At 36.8% G+C, this 22,894-nt stretch overlaps 1 protein-coding gene across 1 annotated transcript; it reads left to right on the top strand.

The window, feature by feature from the left end:
* The first annotated feature begins 690 nt into the window (after positions 1–690).
* LOC107005461 (peroxisome biogenesis protein 3-2-like) lies at positions 691–21,858 on the top strand. The gene is made up of 7 exons (XM_015204060.2): positions 691–953; positions 1,295–1,456; positions 1,569–1,768; positions 1,847–1,977; positions 4,580–4,707; positions 20,582–20,809; positions 21,301–21,858. The coding sequence occupies exons 1-7, from the start codon at positions 949–951 to the stop codon at positions 21,554–21,556; spliced, it is 1,110 nt and encodes a 369-aa protein (XP_015059546.1). The 5' UTR covers positions 691–948; the 3' UTR covers positions 21,557–21,858.
* Positions 21,859–22,894: the final 1,036 nt, after the last annotated feature.

The following is a 22,894-nucleotide window of genomic DNA, read 5'->3' as shown; positions in this document are numbered from 1 at the left end:
ATTTTGGTTGTTGATCAATTTTTGAGTTTGATTGTAATTGTAGCTTTACCAGTAAGGTAATGGGTTAAAAAAGAAAAAAGAAAATTAAAAATGGTGAAGAAGATTAATCATTTTTTGAATTTAGTATAGATGACAACTTTATGAGTGTGGTGGCGCTGGGTAACGATTTTGAAAAAAAGAGAGTGAAAATCGAAGACGGTGAAAAAGAAAAAAGTAATCATAAAAATGGTGATGGTGATATTTAGTGGTGAATGTCGAAGAATAAGAAGAATTGAAGGTGATATGATGATGATGAAAAACAAAGAATCAGTAGTGAATAAGTTAGCCAAATATAGTTTTTTTCGTGAGATAAGAGATTGAGTGGGTGAGATTTCGTGATGAAGAAGGTATAATTATTAGAGAATGGAATGAGTGAGATTTTGTGATGAAGAAGGTACAATTATTAGAGAATTTAAACAATTTATTAGAGATTAATTATATAAAATGTTGTTAATAAAAGAAAAATAATTAATAAAGAAAAGATTTTTTATAAAAAAATAATTTCTCACATGGCACCGAGTAATATTAGTGTAGCCAGTGAATATATTATACCATAACCTGTGAGAGTAATTTTACACATGTTAGAGTGATATTAAATTCACTTTTGAATAATAAAAATATACAATAGGTTAGGTTATGATGATAATTAAAGCGTACGTAGTAGGTTGTCGTGATATCTAAAGAGTGCAAGTAACTGTTTGATTTAAGTTGTGGAGAGAATTTATGGATTTTCCTTGTAACTAGTAATTGAAGCCGCTATTTTATTAAATGCTCCAACCAAACAAACACACATGCCTATTTCGAAATTGGAAGTTCAAACTACAAAGCAGCATCAAATAGCCAAAACCCTCTGTGTTCGCAACAAAGGCCGGTGAAACAAACAGAGGATATCGACACCAAATTGCTTGAATGTGGTTAGTCGAATTCCAGTTTTCTGTTATGTCTACTGATTTTCAAGTAAGAATTTTACAGTATCAATATAATGTTAGTTAAGTTACATGTAAAATTGAATTTTGTTTCTGACTCTAGGTTTATTGGAATGCATACAGTCTACTTTAACTAGGTTGTGATTGGGGCATATCTGATTGATTTACAGTATCAGTATAAATGTTAGTTAAGTAATATCTAAAAATTGAATTTTGTTTCTGACTCTAGGTTTATTTGGAATGCACACAGACGACTTTAACTAGTTTGTGATTCGGGCAATATTTGATTGATATATCATTCCGTATTGACTCTGGTTTTCTTGGAATAGGGAATTTTGGAGAAGATATAGGAGAAAGGCATATGTTACACTTGGTGTTCTGGGAAGTGGGTATTTTTTGTACAAGTTGTATGACAGACACAGGAGAAAACTCTCTGATCTTCACACGGAACTCGAACAGGAAAGGAGAAGTGATGAACTCATTAAATTCCTGTTAAGATTTCTCTTTTTTGCTTTTATTTTTTTTGGAGTGTATTATCTGTTCTAAAGAGTTTTGTCATGCTTAACTTCAGTAATGGTTGAACTGGCTTTGTTTGATCGGTAGGGTGAAGGCACATTTTGAGAATGTTCAAAGAATAGCTGATTCAACAACATTGCCTCATGTAGTGCGATGTTTACGTAGTCAGATAGAAAGAAAATTGGACCTTACACACTTGACAGAGAGGTTGATGAAAGGAAAGGATCTGCCAAATAGTCTAACAGCTGCACAGAAACTCGAGCTATGGGACAGACTCAAAATTTTAAGTATGCAGAATGGGTTCATGCATTGAAATTTGACATGAAGTTGTTGTCTTATCTTGTTATGTGTTTGTGATCTTCCAGGTTTTACAAGAATGGTGTTGTCTCTGTGGGCTGCAACACTGCTGAGCTTATATATTAGAGTTCAAGTAAACATATTAGGGAGACATATCTATATAGACACAGCACGTGGCATTGGAGGTTATGGCCAATTTGTAAGAACTGCTACCCCTTTTCTTGTTTATGACTTCATAATTAGTAGCTTGCAATTATGATGATCACTATTTCTAAATTGTTTATTAGAGAAGCCTTGTTGCTAATTTAAATCTTTAAGGTTATGAAATTTTAGACTACAAACTACTGATTAGTGTTGATGCTGGGAACAACGAACTAGTCCACAGGTCAATTACAGTGAAATTCAGTACTTGAGAAGGCCTATACTTCTCAGTTCTTGTTGGTACTGCGTCAGAGTTGGCAATGGCATCTATATTAGGCTTCAGCTCCTGAAATCATCCAGATCACGCTTACTGATAGCTATAGCAGTGTACCTTCCCCCGGACTGCAACATATCCAAACCATTAGAACTGAAGGATTTCACTGATAACTTTCTATACTCTCTATCACCCTTCCAAGTGTTAATTTTCTTACATAAACCTTCTTTACTTTCATATTCCCAACGTCCAATTTTGTTTTTGTCTCCTAACTACCCTGTTATTCTTCTCAGTGTCCATCTTGTGCCTAGAGCCTAGTTCTTTTCTTCATTATTGTAGAAACTTCCCTGGCTCTCATCTTTACTTTGCTTATAATTTTTTGTTTTTAAAAAATCTGTTCACCAAGTGGCTTCATTTGTGGATTGTCTGTTGCTTGGAATGTGAATGAAAGCTGGGTTTTTATTTTCTTGTCAGTTATTATACTTCAAACTCATTAATGAAAATATGTACTATTTCCTTATCCATAAAACTAGCAAGCTTTTACAATGCATATTTCAGATGTAGGTCCTCTTTCTATCTAACTATACATACTAAATTAAAATTCCGGTAATAATCTCCTCTTGGCAGAGTGTAATTTTGGTACCTTTAGGTTTTGCAAGTTTGTGATGTAGTGGAAGCTTTGTACAGTTGCATATATAGGCCCATAAATGGTACAGCCTACTGAAAGGTCAATATTTAGGTCGTTCTCCATGAAATTCTGATGATATTTGATAAGAGCACCTTGATATTTACCTAAGTATCTTTGAGTTCCCTAACTAAGTGGGATTTCCATTCTTTGCTGCGAAGTATAGAGTTATTTTCTTTTTGAAGTAGGTAACTAAGTATAGAGTTATCGGACCAGGTTCTGTTTATGTGGTTCTGATTCCTCTCTTTCACACTTCCAAATAATGGAATCATGGATCTAGGATTGCAGAGACAATTCCAATTTCCAATAATGTTTGGACTAAAGTTAGGTCCATGGGCTCTCTAGAAACGATACGAACAGACATCAGCCCACAAGTTTGAGAGTTTTCTGGGGGATTGAATGAAACAATCCGCCTTTTGAAGTCTTTTTGTGTATTATAGTTAAATGAACTGACCAGACATGATGCTTTGATCTATCATCGCTCTCGAGAAGATACTTATGCATATTTCAAAAGTTAGCCATCATCTTCAGGTTCTTCTTAGACACCCTGACACTCAATTTTGCCTCCAAAATTCCCCGTTGTCACATGAGGGATCTTAATTTATCTTTCACTTTCATATTCCTTCTCACATTGAAATGTTATCATGCAAGTCCTTGACTTGAAGCTACACATCTGCTTGACATATATACCCTCATTAACTTCTATTCTAATGAATTGAATATCTTTAATAAGGAACTAGAGGAATATGCAATGGTCTTTTCCCGGAAACCCCCAACGAAACAATATAGATTCTTCTTTTTTCTATTGGAAGGTGTGTGTGTGTGTATGCCAATTTTCTTGTAGAGTGGGCAAGAGATAAGTGGAAATAATGACAAACGGAAGGAGGGAAGTGAAAATATAAGCATATAACTTCTCTTTGCTTATACCAGTGGTGTTTAGGCTAGCTTTCTCGCACCTCGACTATTCCTCAGTACCTGAATACAAACACAGAACGAAGCAGACTCTTATGTGCAGTTGATTTTAACAACAAAGCAAAGAAGCTGGAAAATCATTTATAACCTACACACAAGAAGGAACCTATCTAAAAAACGGAGACAAATGTGTAGTTGATGCTGGATAATGGGACATAAATTTGGTAGAACTGGATCTAATGCTGAGTATATGGGTTCTCTTCCCGAATTTTGCTATCTTTTCTGGGTTCCTTATTCTATTAAAATTTCTACTTGTTAAAAAGAAAAAGAAAGTTTATTCGTATATACATTTATGTGGTGCTTCATGATATTAAATGAGGAAAGTATAACTGGAAAATATTCAACATCTTAAATTGACTAGTTCTTCCAACATCTAAAATTTGACTAGTTCTTGTACTCCCTATGTTTCAAAACAATATGTAGGTGTGTGTGCGCGTATGCACGAACAAACAGAGAACATTTGAACCTTGTGGTCCATATTCAAACAGAAACAGAGGTAGCGGGTTTTGCGAGAAGCTTAAAATGAAAATGGAATTTCAGTTGGTTGTTACCTAACGAAAACAGAAAATCAAGGCTACTGTGTTAATTATTTTATGCCTAGGGTTTCAGTGCTTCTTGCAATTTCTTTTCTTTTACCTTTTCCTATAATAAAGCTGATTCGATTGATGGTACATATTTAGCCTACAATTCTTTTATTTATTGGAGAAGTACACTCTGTTTTGTTTTTAGGATGAAGTTGATCTAATTGACAGAAACGACCAGCAGCAGTTTTTGGCCAGTGCAGATTATTTAAGTTCTTTTGGCCTGCCCACCTTAATCTCTAGTTTTGAAGGAGCAACTTCTGAAGTCCTAGAAGGGTATGCCTTTTATTTCTTACTTAATTCTTTTACCATGCAAAACAACACAGTATATGAGCATTTGCTGTTGGGAATTTGGTCGGTTTAGTATCATTTATCGCATTTATGTTTGGTACGTGGTTAAACTGAGTTACTGACTACTGGCTGATAATTTGATTTCCCAAACCTTTTTGTTTCTCCCTTATATGCCAAAAAACAAAAGAGTTGTCAATCTCCAAGTTGAGAGGGACTGCAAAATCAATACAATTGAGAATATGCAAGAGAAAGTCTCAACTGTTTCCAAGTTTCAAGCCATAGACTGGCCCTCGTTACTCCAATTTCAACCTTAATATTTAAGTTTCACCATCATTGTATCGCCATACTTAAAAGTAGTGATCTTAGGTTATCCATACTTAAAAGTAGTGATCTTAGGTTATCTATGCTCAACTGTATTCTTCTTCTTATGGCTGATTCCGACTGTGATAAAATCTTGAGCATCTAGATGCAAAATGCTGGAAATTAGAGGCCCATATCTGTTGGAGAGATTCAAAATGAGGAAGATAGACTTCATGGAGTGAGTCAACCTGGAGGACATAGGATGAAGATATAAGTTGGAATTGTGCAGGGAGGGAGGTCATGGAAGTGTTATGTCAGGGGCAGATGTAGAGGGTAAGGTATGGTTTATCTGAACCCAGTAACTTTGATTTGGACTCAGTGTATGTGTTAAAATTCACTACATAAGTACATATGATCAATTTCAGACCTTGTAAAATTCAAGTTGTCACGACCCAATTCAACTAAATCACGATAGCACCTAAACCTTACCCTTCAGGCAAACCAATCAACAATACATAATTATTAAACCAAACTGAAATATAAAGTTTAATGGGAATAACATAAACCAAAAAAAGTAAAAACAAGTACATCCTTGATGGCCTTTATTTTTGATGTGGAGATTACCGCTTAACGCGATGCTTCACAAAGCATATTCAACTCTTAAGGCATTTCATTGCACTTCAATCTCCCTTGTGAAGAGGCGCACTTCAATACCTATGTCAAAGAAAGAAGGGGAATCACAACAAATTTTCATACACCTAGGCCTGATTCCATCGATGAATCATTCAAGAATGAGTTTAGCAAAACTAGTCAAATCTTGTTCAGCTCTACTGAGTAAAAAAGGCTCCTTTCTATAGATAGGGCTTTAGAGCTTTACTGATTGGGAAGAATGGTTTTCGCCCTCTAGTGCACAGTTATGGATTAGCAGCCATGTCGAAACTGAACCAAGGTCAGGATAGCAGTCCTGATTGGTGACATGCTTATATTAATCCTAACGTTGCCAGAAACATCCTTGGAAGCCTTTATTACTATACCTATCAGTCATGAAAACTACTATGCTGGATTATTCGGCATCCCCTTCTTGCAATTAAGGTAGTGACTTTGGCCATGGACAACTCCCATAGTGTGACGAGTGGGGTGTGTACAAGGCCAGGCGTATCGATGACAAGTCATGTCTGTGTTGTTCATGCATTTAAGAAGTTCCCATGCTTGAAGTTTGGGGTTTTTATTGCCAAAAATCTTTTGACAAAATAAATGTGTTGCCAGAACTTTGCTCTAGAAAACTATACTGACAAGAACACGGTTCCTCCTACTCTCTTTTTGCTTCTTTTTGAAGGTCTCCAGCAAATCCTTAAAGCTGAAGAATACAACGTTACCAATTTAAAAAAAATATATGAGCTACTAGGAGGGAAAGTACAACTAAATCAGAATATTACAAGTCTATCTGGAAAGAAAATATTATCAAAGCTACAAAGATTAGTGATCGTAGGATCTAAGTAGGAGGCTCACCAATGGAACTCAACACCAACTCCAGAGATCACAAATGAGTGCGCAGGTACTCTGATACGTATTTGCTCAGACAGTGCAAAAGTGTAGTACGAGTACACCAACACGTATTCAATAAGTATCATCGACCGTCACCAACAAAGTAGTGGCGAGGTTTCGTATCGAAAATACTTTGAAGCCCTGTGCAGTATATAGATGGCAATAACACAATAACAAGAGATAAATATTCAAAACATGACATGCATAGATATGCACAATCCATAGATTCAACATTTAAATGAATGCATCGTTTATCAACAAAAAGAAATGCATTAACAAGAGTCTACAAATCAAATGCATTATAAAGACTCAAACGTTACTCAATAACAATCATTTTCAAATGCCATAACATATAACCAAAAACTCGTCTGTTTCGAGTCGAGCTTGTGCGCACACTGCTCGTGTTGATCAGGGAACAATGACTTATGACATCCATATCCACATGCCATATCTAGAGTCTTTTGGACTCCCGTATTAGAACATGGACAACTCAACACGTTTGTATCAATCAACATAGACAACTCATGTGCCAACAACAACATGCTCAATGTAAATTCCTCAAGTGGGGTTTGGGAGGGTGGTGAGTAAGTAGACCTTATCCCTACCTTGTGAAGGTAGAGTGGTTTCTGATGGCCCTCGACTTAAGAGAAGTATTTTAAAGCAGTTATAAAAAGGGTATACATTAGTGAGGAAGCCACAGGATGAAAATATTGGAGAAAAGAACAACTAATATGATAACTGAAGCATAAAAAAATAATAGGTAATAATAAAAATCGAGTAAGTTAAAATCGAAAAATAAGTGACAACTCATGTGCCAACTATCACAAATATACGTGAACCACATATACTGACAGGTATGAATGTGTAAAAGTACATAGCTAAGTAAGTCCAACCATGTAACCTGTTATACAGACAAGTTTTAATGTCAAACTAACATATGAGAGATGCTTATAACATTATACTAGCATGTGATAGTGAACAACTTCGTCATGACATGAAAATAACAATTAAAGTGTGGAATAACATATATGAATCCCGTATGTACAACCCCTCTACTTGCATATGTACTCGTCACCTCATATATACAGTACCCTTGAGTCCCAAACTAAACATCCAACAAGTCCAAAACATTATATGAACCAATGCGAAGTCTCAAATCAAGGAACGAGGTGCTAAAACTCAAAACAAGGGGTTGGATTGTTAAAAAATTGTGGTAAGACTCTAAATCTGAGCCCGTAAAGTTCAAATTCTAGATTTACTTCTGATGTTGATGTACTCGTCTAAATGCAAAAATGTTTAGGCAGTCCATAGTGGCATTGGGGGTTGTGAAGGGGAGTGAGAAGTAATACACTTGTGGGGCAATGTGTTATCTTTACTCGACTTTAAAACAATATTTATGGCTGCTTTGCAAATTCAAATCAATGTCTTTTTACTAAATGTGTTATTTTGTAGAATGTTAAAGCATGCCTATATTTTTCGATTGCTAACAACTAATCTAAAATACAAAATTGATGATCTTGGAATAAAATGTTTCAACTGAAACCCTCGCTCAAATGCGATTTGAAATTTCAATTATTTCAATAAGGACCGAGTAGTGTTCGCGCCTATGACCTGAACTTTGCAAGCAGTTTCGTATTTGAATACTTTGTTATTTTATCTAAGAATATTTAACTAGAAATGAATGACTATGAACATCGAGCTAGATGAATGATATGCAATGCAAATGTTATAGTTAGATAAATGTGATTAACTGCTCATTTGCCACCTTCCAATTGCTAGTCACAGGCAAGCCAATAGGTTCCCCAGTCTTACATAATTTCTTGAACTTGAGTTGGAGTTGATATGTCGACATATCATTCTCCTTCATCACCCAGAGAAAACAAGATAGTTTAAATATCATTCTCTAGGATTTTCATATATTGCCTCACTATAAAGGTTTGGTAGAGGGTGGTGCAGATGAGGGTGAGAGGGGCATGACAATTTTTGAAATTCAATTCGAATTCATGTCGGTTCACTCAACTAGATAAGCCATTCATCTCGTTAGGAAACTGGTGGAGTAGTATTGGGAGAGAAAGGACTTATACATGGTGTTCATCAACCTAGTGTTATCAAAGACGAAAAGTGGAAAAAAGCTCTAAGGTCTATTGGGGCTTTAAGCGCAAAATGCAAATTAAGTGTGGGCTTTAATGAAAAAAGTCGCTCTTCAATAGAGGCTCAATGGCAAGGAAAAATATGCCTTAGAACCCAGACGATGAAACTGAAGCGCACATAAAGCAAGTGAAGTGCTCAACGCATTTTGAGTCTCGCTTTAGGGTTTAAGCGCGCCTTTGACACCACTGCATCGACCTAGAGTATTTTTCAAACAAAGCCCCAAGGGAGGCTCTTTGGAGTTGCTTGGAGGCTTGAGGTGTACCTGTGGCGTACCTTAGTGCGATCAAGGACATGTATGATGGAGTCAAGACTAGGGTAAGGATTGTGGAAGGAGACTCAGAGCACTTCCTAGTTATAATGGCCAGTTAGCTTTGGAGGATGGTCTAGACCTGTAATAATGCACAAAACATGCAACCTTTACTAGACTGATATAGAGTTAACATCACATATCAAATAGGCAATCACACAAACGAGTAAAATCAGTTAAGCAAAGTAACAATTCATAAGCTTGAAATCAGTTAAGCAAAACAGCAGTTCATAGGCATGCAGAACATAAGACATCTCCCCCTTCATCATATAAAAGAAGTCTAGGAAGGATGGAGTTTAAAGGCCCACAAACAGGGCAATAAGTACATCCAAGCAAAAAGAAGAGGTAATTCAGCGGTCAGCAAGAAAATAGTTCAGAGTGTTTATTATCCCTTCAAAGGAGTGATAGGTCTTTTTAGTGAGTTTGGAAAGAGAGAAGTAGGAACTCTGGACAGCAGTAGCAAGTTCAGTCTGGGGAACTTCAACTCTAGTAGCCTTGGAGTCGACTTGATTAAGAACTTTGTTGAAGGATTTGACGACTTCATTGCGCAGGTGGTTCAGTTGAAGCTTCAGATTTCCCATACCTGAACTTGTGCCTTTAGATAGAGTAGAAATGTTGGACAGGGAATCTTGCACCTTCTGTAGGCCATCAACCACTGCAGCTAACGTGTGTTTGATCTCCATGGTTTCTTTCATTAATTCTGCTACACTTACCTTTAGGATGTCTATTTCAGAGGTTGCAGTAGCCTTTTCTTCGTCTAAGAATCCCACCTTAGGCTTGGAGAGAGCTTTCTTTGTCCACCTTCCATTTGCAAGAGTATATCCCATGCTGGCGAAGGTTGTGAGATCATAGGTAGCGGAGATCTTGTTTGCAGTGTATTCAGACAGATCTACCCCAACAACCTTAAGGATGCGAGAGATCACCATCCCATAAGGTAGACTAGCAGACCCGCTGGAGTCTTGAGAGCTTTCCTCCATGTAACCGAGAAACCATTCAGCCCAATTAATCTTGATTTTCCTTATCAGACAATACACAACAAAAACATCTCGAATAGTGAGGGAGCTAAGAGAGCTTTTGCGGGGAAGCAGAGTAGTAGCAACAATGTGAGCCAGGATTCTATGTTCAAAAGACATAGTAGAGGGTCCGAAATCAGAGAGATTCGAACCTTTCTCAGCAATGGCTTGTGTGGCCTCTTCGAGAGTAACTTCGAAATCATCAGGCCAGTTTCCGCTAAAAAAGGGAATTCTTCCATAGAACTTAGTTCCAAAAACCTTTTCAAGGAGATCTTGACTGAGCACAATGCGATACCCCAACACAAGGGTTTCTAATTCACCATTGTCCTTAGAGACACGAAGATTTGCGTAGAACATTTTAACCGGTTCCTCAAACACTTCATTTTCACAGAGCAAAAAGAAAAGATGCAGTTTCTGGAAATTGAAATACATACTCACATGGCAATGAGAGCTTTCCAGTTGATTGAGGCATATCACTCGTCCAGGAGCCGAAATTCTGTCTTTGAAAGCCATGAACTTGGCCTTCTCCACTGAGCTCCAGAACAATTGCAGGTCTTCTGGTTTGAAATCCATGGAATCTGCTTTATGCTTCTTGCTTGCATGTAAAGAAGGGGAGGATTTTTTGTTCGAGGTAGAGGAAGCAGGGATATCATCCATAGAAGAGTCCGAAATCTCAACAGGAGAGGAAGAGACAGAGGGGTTTTTCAGCCTCTTGCTTTGACGAAGGGAGACTTGAGAGGTGTTAGTCATGGAAGTGACACACATAGAAGGTTTGAGATAAGGAGAAGGGTTTTGGGAGCAGAGAGATGTAGAGGTGTATGGAAGATGAATAGTTGGAAGAGAAAGGTTAAGGGGCGATAAGATATAGGGATGCGAAGTAGATGAAGGTGAATTGACGGGTGTCAGAGCATGCAAAAGTGCACATAAAAAGGAAAAAAATAATCTAATTAAGCAAATGAAATAAATTTATGAGAATTTGTGACACCTAAGCAATCACGCAATAAGCAAAATCTCTTTTCGAATCTTTTAAAAATATCTGCAAGTTGATTTTAGGAGTCAATAAATTCTAGGGAAAAATTGTCATTTTCAACATGATCTCTAATAAATTGATACTTAATGTCAATATGTTCTGCTCTAGAGTGATGGACGATGTATTTAGAAAAACTTATAACACTCGTGTTGTCACAGATCTTCATATAAAGTAATCATTTTTGCTCATTACCTTTTACCGCTAAACACACTCTTCTTTCTAAATGTACCCAATATCGAAATCAAGCAAGAAATGAAATTATTACTAGGCACACTATCCAAAAATAGATCATAATCGAGCAATTGATGTTTCATTCATATTTTTTGAGTTCCACAGCTAGCGAGAGCTATGTATTCTGCTTCGGTCGTGGATAATGTCTCAGAGCTTTGTTTTTTGTAGTGCCACGAGATGAGTGCTTCTCTGTGGATTTAGCATTTATCACAGGTGCTTTTGCGATCTGTTTTGTCACTTGCAAAATCTGCATTTGAGTAACCAATTAGATCAATACTGTTGGTATGAGGATACCAAAGTCCATGATCTCGAGTTTCGATGAGATATCGTTTGATTCTTTTAACCACCACCAAATGGGATTCCTTTGGAGCGGATTGAAATTTGACACACTTGCAAACACTGAACATGATATCGGGTCTACTGGCGGTACGACAGAGCAATGGTCTAAGCATTCCACGATATAATTTTTCATCGACGTATTTTCAGGCGCATCAGTTTCTAGACAAGTGGATAGACTCACTCGTAGGGGTGCCTAAAACTTTCCTTATACTATCCCACATTTCTTAATGAGTTCCTTGGTGTTCTTGGATTGAGTGATAAAAGTTCCTTCTGATGATTGTCAGATTTGTAGTCCTAGTAAGAACGTTAATTCTTCCATCATACTCATTCTGTATTTTTCACTGGATCAACAAAATATGCAGAGGAGATGGGAAGTCTTTAGAAGGTGAAAAAGACGGGTGTCAAAACATGGAGAAGCGCACAAAAGGCAACAAAATAATCTATTTAAGCAGAGGAAATAAATGAATTAGAATCTCTGACACTTAAGCAATCACGCAAAAAAACAAAATGTCTCTTCTAAAAGAGGTTTTGTAAAAATATCAGCAAGTTGATTTTTGGAATCAGTAAATTATAGAGAAAAATCGTCATTTTCAACATGATATCTAATAATACAATGCTTAATGTCATTATGTTTTGCTCTAAAGTGATGCATTGTGTATTTAGACAAACTAACATTATTAAAAAAGTTAGATCATAATCGATAAATTGATGTTTCATCCACAGTTATTGAGTCCCACAACTACCAAGAGCTAGGTATTCTGCTTCTGTTGTGGATAGGGCCATAGAGCTTTATTTTTTGTTGTACCACGAGATGAGTGGCGCTTCTGTGTTCTGTTTTTATCACCTACAAAATCCGCATCTGAGTGACCAATTAGATTTTATGTTGATTGGTAAATATCCAACTCTGATTAAATATGATTTTGTAGGATTTAAGTTGATCTTATAAAATCTTATCTGATATGCTGTTGATTAGTTTAGAATATTAGATCCAAATAAAATCATCCCTTGATCCTCAAATCTGCTAGAATCAACGGATTTGATTGCTAGTTAGTTTAGTTTTCTATACTATAAATTTGTATCCTGGTGAATCAAATTGTACAACTTTGGTACCAGAACTTTTGTAGTATCAGACCAGCTTCATTTTTGTGTTGCTTATGACTAAAACAACATTTATTGGGTTACGTCATCCAAGAACATCAATAAAAGCCAAGAGTTCTTTTAAGAAGTTCCAATGAACCAAGGCAGCAAATCTGATCTTCCTACTCTTACTTGTTCTTTTTCCCAAATAGGTAATGTACCCTATGGTTTTCTGAGTACAGATTCAACTAGTATTAGTTCTTGGATCATAGACTCAAGGGCTGGTGATCACATGACATGGAATGCCCATTTTTTCTCAACTTACATTCCGTCCGCAAGAAATGAAAAAGTCAAAATTGCTGATGGTTCCTTCTCAACAATTGCTGGAAAAGGGACAGTCAAGTTAACCCTTTTTAGACTCTTGTTGATGTCTTTCATCTTCCAAAATTGTCTCATAATCTTTTGTCCATCATCAAATTGACTCAAAACCTTAATTGTCGTTCTATCATTGACTCTATTTCATGTGTATTTTTTGGACATGGTCTCTGGGAGGATGATTGACAATGCTAAAGAGTTTGAAGGTCTTTATTTTCTTGAAGATGGTGACAATTCAGTAACTCTAATTTCAGCTTGTTCGAAATCTGTTTTGTTGATGATAAAGTCATGTTATGGCACTATAGAGTTTGTCATCCTAGTTTTTATTATTTGAAGCTCTTATTACCTCTATTGTTTATGAATAAAAGTGAATCCTCTTTTTAAGTGTGAAATTTCACATTTGTGAAATGGCTAAACATAGATGTTCATCTTTTTCTCCCCAAAAATATCATGCAACAAAACCTTTTATGTTGGTCCATAGTGATGTCTGGAACCTTCTAGGGTAGCAATTGTAAATGGGAAAGATGGTTTGTGAGTTCCATAGATGATCACACTAGACTAATGATCTTGGGCATATTTATATGTCCAATTACTACAAATTACCCAATTTCAACACAAGTTTTTAGGACATTCACTAAGCTAACTAGCATGTTTTGGCAAAGTATTGCGATGATTGCATACTAACATACATGATTAGCAATTTTGCTGAAATCTTAAGGGAAGTGATGGATCCAAAAAAAAGAAGAAGTTAAAGACGACAAGTGACGCCAGGAGCAAAAGTTGGCGCGGCGTCCCAACATCACTGGCGCTACTGGGTTGCATTTGGGCGTATTGGTGGCATGCCAGCCTACCAGGCGTGAATTGGGTGCGATGTCCCACCCTTGTTCCGACTTCTTCAACAAAACATTATTAAAAAGGATTCCTAATTGTAATGGACTTCGACTCTATTGTCCCTAACTGTTATAAATAGACCCTTAGGGCTCCATTGTTAGGATTGGACTTGTTATTGGGTGTGCAAGAGCAAGTATCAACGTTTGTAATATTGATTATTTAAGACTTTTTGAATTAATTCTTGGTTGTCATTATAAGTTACTTTTATATTCTTGTTTTAGTATTTCTTGACTGGCCATCTGGAGATAAATATATTGTCTAATCTTAACATCGAGAGAGAAAGGATTAGATAGACCAGAGAATATAGGTAGCTCGGTCGACCCATTTGATTGAGGTGATTAGTTTTCAGGTGTGACGCACGAACAAACAACTTGCTTGGTTACAAAATAGAATGAAATATAAATGCTCTCGAGTTAGTCTATTTATCCCCGCTCAACGATGTAGTTAGATAGCTAACTGGACTAGTCGGCGAGAGGTGTCTAACCTGACTCATACAATTAACCCTATAAACTAGTAACTTGACAACTAAAATTAATTCTAAGTCGAAAATATGATACATGAGATTATTGTCTTTTACTTGCTTGAAACATCATCTTAAAGTCGTTCATACTTAGTTACTATTAGTTATTACATAGTTCGTAGTAGTAGTAGGAAACAACAATCACCAACTCTTGAAAAAGTTACTTTGATTTTATTTTGTAGAATTAAGTGTTAGATATAAATCGATCACAAGTCCTTAGGAACGATAAATCATTTCTTTAAAGAATCTATATTACTTGGGCGACCATTTTCACTTGCGTGCATACCGGGGAGCAACAACTTTTTGACGTCGTTGCCAAAGATCGAACCCGGGTCACCCGCATGACAGGCGGGAATACTTACCACTATACAACGACTCTAAGACGCAACAAAACTAAACAAACTATTCCTAGTCGGTTCAGTGGGACTATCTTCGGGAAAAGAATCGAAAACAAAATGCGAGGAACCCTTCTAAAAATAAAAAAAAAGACTCGATAAAGTCGTAAACTATGTACAATGAAGTTCAACTTCCACCACACTTAAACAAAACGTTGTCTTAAGTGTGCAAAATAAAACAAAGTGCAAAGGTGAAAGAGAACTCCCCGTCGGCCTCTAGGCTACTTGCTTTAAATCAGCGAGTTGCCACATTAGTGGCAAAATCCATAGCCATCAAGGTTGCATTATCATCTCAATAACCCGCATCAGTATCATCATCTTCGGGGCCAGTATCATCCTCCTCATCAGCAGTGGCATCATTATCATCAATGGATTATTAAAAAGCTGGGCCCATCCGACACACGTACATTGCGCTATCCGTCAAAGGGTAACGCTTCGCTAGTTTCGCCATTTCATCCTCAATCACCAAATGATCACCTATCTGCAGTTGTACCTCAGCCATTCCAAACATACGCCCCATCCAACTATCATCACGCGCTTGCCTGTCAATAGTATTTAGCACAAGCCCTTGCGATGGATCATTCGCTTTAGTTCTTGTGTCATCAACCAAGTGGCACACTAAGTGGGGGGCACACATCATGAACTTCCTCAATTTGTAAAGCCCGGAGGTGGCTAGTAATGATGCTCCCATAACAGAAATGCCATCTCTTATTTATCCTAAACTTAAGCATGTTTTGCTTCAAATTAGCCCCAACATTTACCGGCAAATACTTCATCAAACGATATATTAGCACCACTTTCTCCCTAGGGAAATCAGTTGTATGCTTACACGGTAGTAAGGTGCTACACAATTTTCAACCAAATGCGAGCCTCCAAATTGAAATAACCATAGTGAAGATGCAAATGACGTCTCGTGTCTCTAATCCTATCCCACCGCACAACATAATTTACCCCACAGTTTGCCTAATATCATGATACGGGGGTCTTTCAATCACTGCCAAAAATTGAGCATTTTCACAAATTGGTGTACCAAAAAAATCAATCAATGCTTCCACACTAGATCTCACCCAACTATCCCTAACGAACCCTTTGTATACTTCAACACGATGTGTATTCCAGTTCATATAAAATTCACGAACTAAGCTTAAATTGCACCTACCTTGGTCCATGAAGACATATAGGAGTCCTAAAGCATTGATTTGGGAGGGAATGTGAGGAAATTCCTTTCGCAATCGCCCCTCATCTACATAATTATCACGTAAATACTTGGATTCTTGTTGACATTCGTACCAATCCTTTCCATAGTGCATTATAGCTTGTTCGCCAAATTATTTGGGCTGTAAATTGGTAGTTTCCCGACTAGAACTTCCGACAGCCGCTCCTTTCCTACTACTCTTAGTATCCGAACCACTAGCAACGTTCTTACCCTTATGAGCCATTTTTACACCCAACAATGGAAGAAATTAGGAAAAGAAAAAAATTGGGAAAAAAAAAAGGGTTTCGGGTGGGTTTTGAAAGTTTGGAGGATTAGAGTGGATTTTAAGGGTTTTGAGTTGAGGGAAGGGTAGAGAATGAAGGTCTTGGGAGAATTAATGGAGGAATTTGGAATTTTTGGGAAGAAAGGAAATGGAGAAGATGAATAAAAAGTGGGGAATTTAGGGAGAACTAAGAGAGGGGAACGGTTTAGAGAGAGAGTTTGGGAAATGTCGGGTTTTTGTGGGTAGGTGGAAGGTTAAAAGCTTGAAAAGATTTTTTTGTATATTTTCCCCCTAAGTTCTTTCTTCTTTTTCTAATGTCTTCCATTGGTGGGTGTAAAGATGGCTCCTAAGGGTAAGAATGTTGCTAGTGGTTCGGGTACTAAGAGGAATAGGAAAAGGAGCGGCTGTCGGAAGTTCTAGTCGAGAAACCACCAATTTGCGCTCCAAAAATTTGACTAACAAGCTGTAATGCACTATGGAAAGGATTTGTACGAATGTTAACAAGAATCCAAGTACCTAGGTGATGAGTATGTAGATGAGGGACGATTGCGAAAGGAATTTCCTCACATTCTCGCCCAAATCAATGCCTTGGGACTCCAATATGTCTTCATGGATCAAGGCGAGTGTAGTTTAAGCTTAGTTTGTGAATTTTATGTTGATCGGAATACATATCGTGTTTAAGTAAAAAAAGGGTTCATTAGGGATAGTTGGGTGATATTTAGTGTGGAAGCATTGAATGATTTTTTTAGTACACCAATGTTGAATTTCTGGCAATGATTGAAAGACCCCCGTATCGTGATATAGGTATGCTTTGTGTGGGGTAAATTCTGTTGTGCGGTGGGATAGGGTTAGAGACAAGGGACGTCATTTATATCTTCATTATGGTCATTTCAATTTAGAGACTCGCATTTGGTTGAAAATTGCGTGTAGCACCTAACTATTGTGTAAGCATACGACTGATGTCCCTAGGGAGAAAGTGGTGCTAGTATATCGTTTGATGAAAGATTTGCCGGTGAATGTTGGGGCTATTTTGAAGCAAAATATGCTTAAGTTTAGGACAAATAAGAGATGGCGTTTCTGTTAAAGGAGCATCATTACTAGATAACTTCGGGCTTTACAAATTGAGGAGGAAGTTCATGATGTGTGCCCCCCGTTCCCCCACTTAGTGTGCTGCTTGGTTGATGTCACAAGAACTAAAACGCACGTTCCATCGCAAGGGCCTGTGTTAATTGCTATTGACAAGCAAGCGCATAATGATAGTTGGATGGGGCGTATGTTTGGAATGGCTTAGCTACAACTTCAGATAGGTGTCCGTTCGGTGATTGAGGATGAAATGGCAACACTAGCGGAGTGTTACCCTTTGATGGATAGCGCGATATACATGCGTCGGATGGGCCTGGCTTTCCAAGAATCCATTGATGTTACTGTTGATGAAGATGATGGCTTGGAGGAGGATGAATTAGATGATACTGGCCTCGGAGATGATGATCCTGATGGGGGTGATAGAGATCGTAATGCAGCCTCGATGACTATGGATTTTGCCACTAATGTGGCAACCCACTGTTTGAAGCATGTGGCCTAGAGGCCGACAGAGAGTTCTCTTTTATCTTTGCACTTTGTATTATTTTGCACACTAAGGACAATGTTTTGTTTAAGTGTGGGGTGGAAGTTGAACTTCAGTGTACATAGTTTAATGCTTTATCGAGTCTTTTTTATTTTTAGGAGGGTTCCTCGCATTTTGTTTTCGGTCCTTTTCTCGAGGATAGTTCCATTCAACCAAGTAGGAATAGTTTGTTTAGTTTTGTTGCTTCTTAGAGTCGCTGTAGGAGTGACAGTTCCCGATGATGGATGGATGACGATCGTCTTAAAAGAAAATTAGTCACTAAGAGTAAAAAGGCTGAATCTGATAGTTGGCTGGACGTCATGGGTGGTAACACTTTGTTTGCAATATCAAAATGGCAAGCTTAAAACATAATCTCTTTTGTCTAGACTCTAAATGGAAAATAGCGAATATGGGCTTAATTGTGTGGAAACACCGTGATGCATTTTATGTGAGCATGCTACAAGCATTGGGTCCTTATGTGTGTTGTGATGCCATATGTGGAGGATATTTGTTTAGTTTTTGTATTGAATAACATCTAGAACTTGTCTCAAGTGTACTCGAGTAACTTGTGTGAATTATGGAATATGAATGAGGCGTTTCTTTGAATCTTCTTTGTGTGCCTCTAAAGAATATATCCCTAGCTTAGCCCCATTGAGTCTTGTAGCCTTGATTTTGTTCTGACCTACTTAATTGAGCCGAATCCCTTTTATTGATATCATTAGTTTGATCCTAAAGTAATCTTTAATGCACTATGTTGAGTTTAAGAAAATGATAACTTTAATTAAAATGGATAGGGTGGAAATGCTTGGTTTTGTGGAGAATAAAGAGGAGGTAAACGAATCATACCCCATAAGTCCTAAAATTTGTGATTGGCCTTGGTCCCTTGGGACATTGTGCACTTCGACTATTAAGGAGACCAATTCCCATCCATCTATTGATGTGGGACTTCTTAACACTCCCCTGCACGCCCTGGCCTCAACTTGAGCGTGAACACTTCTAAATGGAGGCCAACATCGGTGTACAATAAATTGGGATTGACTTGGCTCTACCATGTAAAGATATGACACCTGATCTAGCTCAACCCCAAAAGCTTGCTTATTGAGGGGAGGTTTGTCCAAGTCCATATAAGGGAGATCAATTTTCCATCCCTCTACCGATGTGGGACTTCTTAACAGGGTGGGTGGGGTGGGGGGTTGAATTGACTGCTTTTTAATTTGAAGGAGATTTAGTAGTCGACTCGTAATTATTGGGAATCGACTATGTTCCTGCGATGAGAGTTAGTGAAGCAAAACAAATAAATTAAAATGCAAGTAATGACAAGTAATAAATGACACAGATATTTATACTGGTTGGGATCATCGATATGGTGCCTAGTTTAGTTCCCTTGGCTTGGTAACTTGATTATAGAGTGTGTCAAGATGATTGTGTAGAATCTCTCTTGAACTGATGTGATATCAGTTATGCTTTTGTGCCACAACCTTCTACCCATATAGCTACCTATTTTCTTCTTTCTTTTGTTTCGAAGAAAGAAAATCTTTCCACAATCGAAAAATTCTTGAAAAAGGGGCAAGTTTACGTTAATAAGAGCCAGACGAAGGCTTTCATAGTCGTCAGAGTTGATTTCAAGGATGAAAGCTTCTACGACAGTTTTGATCGCTTCGGGTTGGGGGGGCATAGTTGAGTGATCGCAACATGTGCGTCGCGCTCCGTGTCAGCTGGTTCTCAAGGAGAACCAACCGGTCTACAGCCCTTTGCTCTACACTGATAAGCTAGTACAATGCTTTAGTAAGAAATAGAAGTAAAGTGGATTGCTCAAGTGAAGATGTGTTTGTCTACACTTGATTTGGTCTCCTTTATAAAGGCTTTTGCAAGGTCTTTAACCTTGGAGAAGATCACTCCTTTGATATCCTTTCTGATTGCTCTAAGGTAACCCAAGGGATTCTCCTAATCACACAGGATGAGATTTCATGATTGAGATATTGATTAGTGTCAGTGTTGATGACATGGTGTGTACCAGTCCTTGCATATTCTCTGAATGCTGTTTCTCGTAGCTGGCTGATTTTCTTCTTTCTAAGATTAGAGGATCTGACTGGTAGCTGATATCCCTGCTGATGTGTTCCAGTGTTATCAAAGGCGAAAAGCGCAAAAAAGCTCTAAGGTCCATGGGGGCTTTAAGCGCAAATAAAGCGTGACCTTTAGTGAAAAAGGCGCAAAGGGAGAAAAAATACAAATATATATGTTTTGTCCAAGACTAATAATTATAAACACAAATGACACATTTATGACCAAAGAAATTGAAATTTGTTTATGATAAAGTGAAATATCAGTTGTTTAGTGTCACTTCTTCATAAGAGACTTATTGGCAAGGAAATGTTTGCCATAAAACCTTGATGACGACACTGAAGCGCACATAAAGCGAGGCGAAGCGCTCAACATGTTTTGAGCCTCGCTTCAGGGCTTAAGCGCGCCTTTAACTGTTCTTCTTGAACCAAAAATTTGTGCAGATTACTCTTTGTTATATCCACCACGTCCACATGTATATCTGAATGCTATATATCTTGCCTGAATGATCTTTATATTCAACTCAGAACTTCTAATTTGCAGAAAACAGCTGAAGGATTTTTTCAACACTACTGTACTTCATGATAGTGTTATTCAGATATTGAACACCTTCATGAGCATGGGAAGTCCTCATCACTGGCTGAGTTTTTTGATGCCAGAGGACTCTAAGCCAAATAACTTAGGTGTAACCTCGAGCACTGGCAGCACAGATCTGTGTAACGCATCCAAATTTGAACAACTTATGCTGGAGGCACGAGCAGTGTTTTCAAGGTACACACTTTTCTTGCTATACCTGTGTTTAGCATTTCAACAGTGACTTAAGTAATTTAAGTTCATCATTATGTTGTGAATCAATATAAGTTTCTTTACTGCACTAGTTAGCATGATCGATCATGTGAAAAAGGCTACTTTCTGGAAGTTGTGTGAAAAGACTACTTCATAACAGGCTACTTGCTTTGGAGCACGGCATAGTGAAGTACTTTTCATGTGTACATTTTATCATTATCATAAAGAATGGAAAGAGCTGATGTAAAAATTTGCATCTTCTCAAGCTGATTTTATCATAAAAAATGTCAAATGAATTTCCCTTCTTGCAGCTAGCCCTCATTCCCCCTGTAAAGCATCTGAATTCAAAAACTAAAGGAAAATATTCAATGTTTTAAGTTTCTCCTACATTCCATTTCAATATTAATCTTCTTGGCTTGTGCCTTTTGTGGTAAATTTGTCAGTAATATAGTAGAGTCCAACTTTTTTTTGGGCAGTACCGAATTCAGGAATATCGTAGACACATTACTAAAAGCAGCTGTGGATGTACTGATGGAAGACATAAGTGTCTTATGTGGTGATGCCAATTTAACATCAGGTATGCCATTAGCTAAACTTCTTCCACGAATCGCTCACATGGATCAGATCCTACTCGAAGAACCCAATAGAAACAGGTATATCCAAGTTATCCAAGACATACCGGAAATAGAAATATTTTTCACCCTGTTGTATGCAAGCACTGCCGCTTCTTAGTTAGAAGCATTGTTGTACTGTAGCTTTAGCGTAGGCATGGATGTAAATTTTACATTTGGGTTTTGGTTAAGTGTTCGTTATTACCTTGCTTAAGAAAATTCTGTTTGAGGAGTTCAAATGTGAATAAAATAAGAAGAAAAAGTGCAGAGTTTTTTTGGTCAGCCTGAATTAATGATTGAAGCTACTTTCTGGGTGTGTGCCATGTTCTTTTTGCCAAACTTTGTTGAAATATTGTCAGATTATGTTATATACGTGTAAACTTCTTTTTCTTTGAATTTTTATGTGTAGTTTACATTTGTTAATTTTATTTCTTAAACAAAATATGGAAGTTAAGGGTGTGTCTTTATATTTAGGAGTCGTTTGGTAAGGTGCATAAGAATAGTGTTGAATATGTTGTATTAGTAATGTTGGTATTAGTTATGCTTGTATTAGTTATATTGAAATTATGTCTTTATACAATGTCTTATTTGATGTATTAAAAATAACATGTATTGCATACTTTCGAATAAAAAATATTTGTTTATAAAAGTACCCTCCACAAATATGGATGGAGGAAACTAGAAAAGATATGAAAAAGGTTTTGAGGGGCAATTGTGTTTTTAACATGCTAATGCATTTATAAAACCGTTTGTGTTACTAATATTATGGATTTTCACGTATTTTAGTTATACATATCTTAATATTAAATAGTATATAAGCGAGTAAACATTAGTTATATGTAACTTAAAAAAGTGTATCAAATAAAGTATTAATAATATGTAAAATTACTATATGCATTATTTTTCTTAATACACTTTACTAAAGAGTCGGAAGGAAAAAGGCAACAAAATTGATCAAAATTTTCAAAAAGGCATATAATTTTGGAAAAATTACATAAATTAATACATTTTAAAAAATAATTACTGATTTTAGCGATATTTTTTGTTTATTATCATTTATAGCAATGCTTTGTTAAATTTGTAATATGTATTAAAAGTGAATTATGTATGCAATATATATAAATTATAATTGTTTTTTGAAATATATCATATGTTTGTTTGGTAAAAAATTATCACATTGTATTATAAGTGTATTAAAATGTGTGGTAAATGTATTATTCATCATTAAAATTTGTATCATTAAAAAAAAAATATTATTACTATAAATATTAAATATTTTTTATTATAATATATTTACGTATGTTTCTCTATAATTTTGTTTGAAACCAAAAGGGCAACATTTGCCGTGGACCATGTGCATTAAGTATTAAGTTATCCGTTTGACAAATTACGATTTACATTTGATCGAGAAAATTCTATATTTAATTCAAAAGGTTCTTATTACACGTGCGTATATATT

This window comes from Solanum pennellii, chromosome 12 (assembly GCF_001406875.1).
Source record: "Solanum pennellii chromosome 12, SPENNV200".
Classification (NCBI taxonomy): Eukaryota; Viridiplantae; Streptophyta; class Magnoliopsida; order Solanales; family Solanaceae; genus Solanum; species Solanum pennellii.
The sequence above is the reverse complement of the archived record's forward strand: the minus strand, read 5'-3'. Positions and strand labels throughout refer to the sequence as shown.

What these genes read in the sequence shown, in the direction of transcription:
- LOC107005461 (XM_015204060.2), top strand. An exon ending in GGACAGACTCAAAATTTTAA is followed by an intron (nt 1,769 to 1,846) that starts GTATGCAGAATG and finishes GTGATCTTCCAG; the next exon opens with GTTTTACAAGAATGGTGTTG. An exon ending in ACTTCTGAAGTCCTAGAAGG is followed by an intron (nt 4,708 to 20,581) that starts GTATGCCTTTTA and finishes TCTAATTTGCAG; the next exon opens with AAAACAGCTGAAGGATTTTT.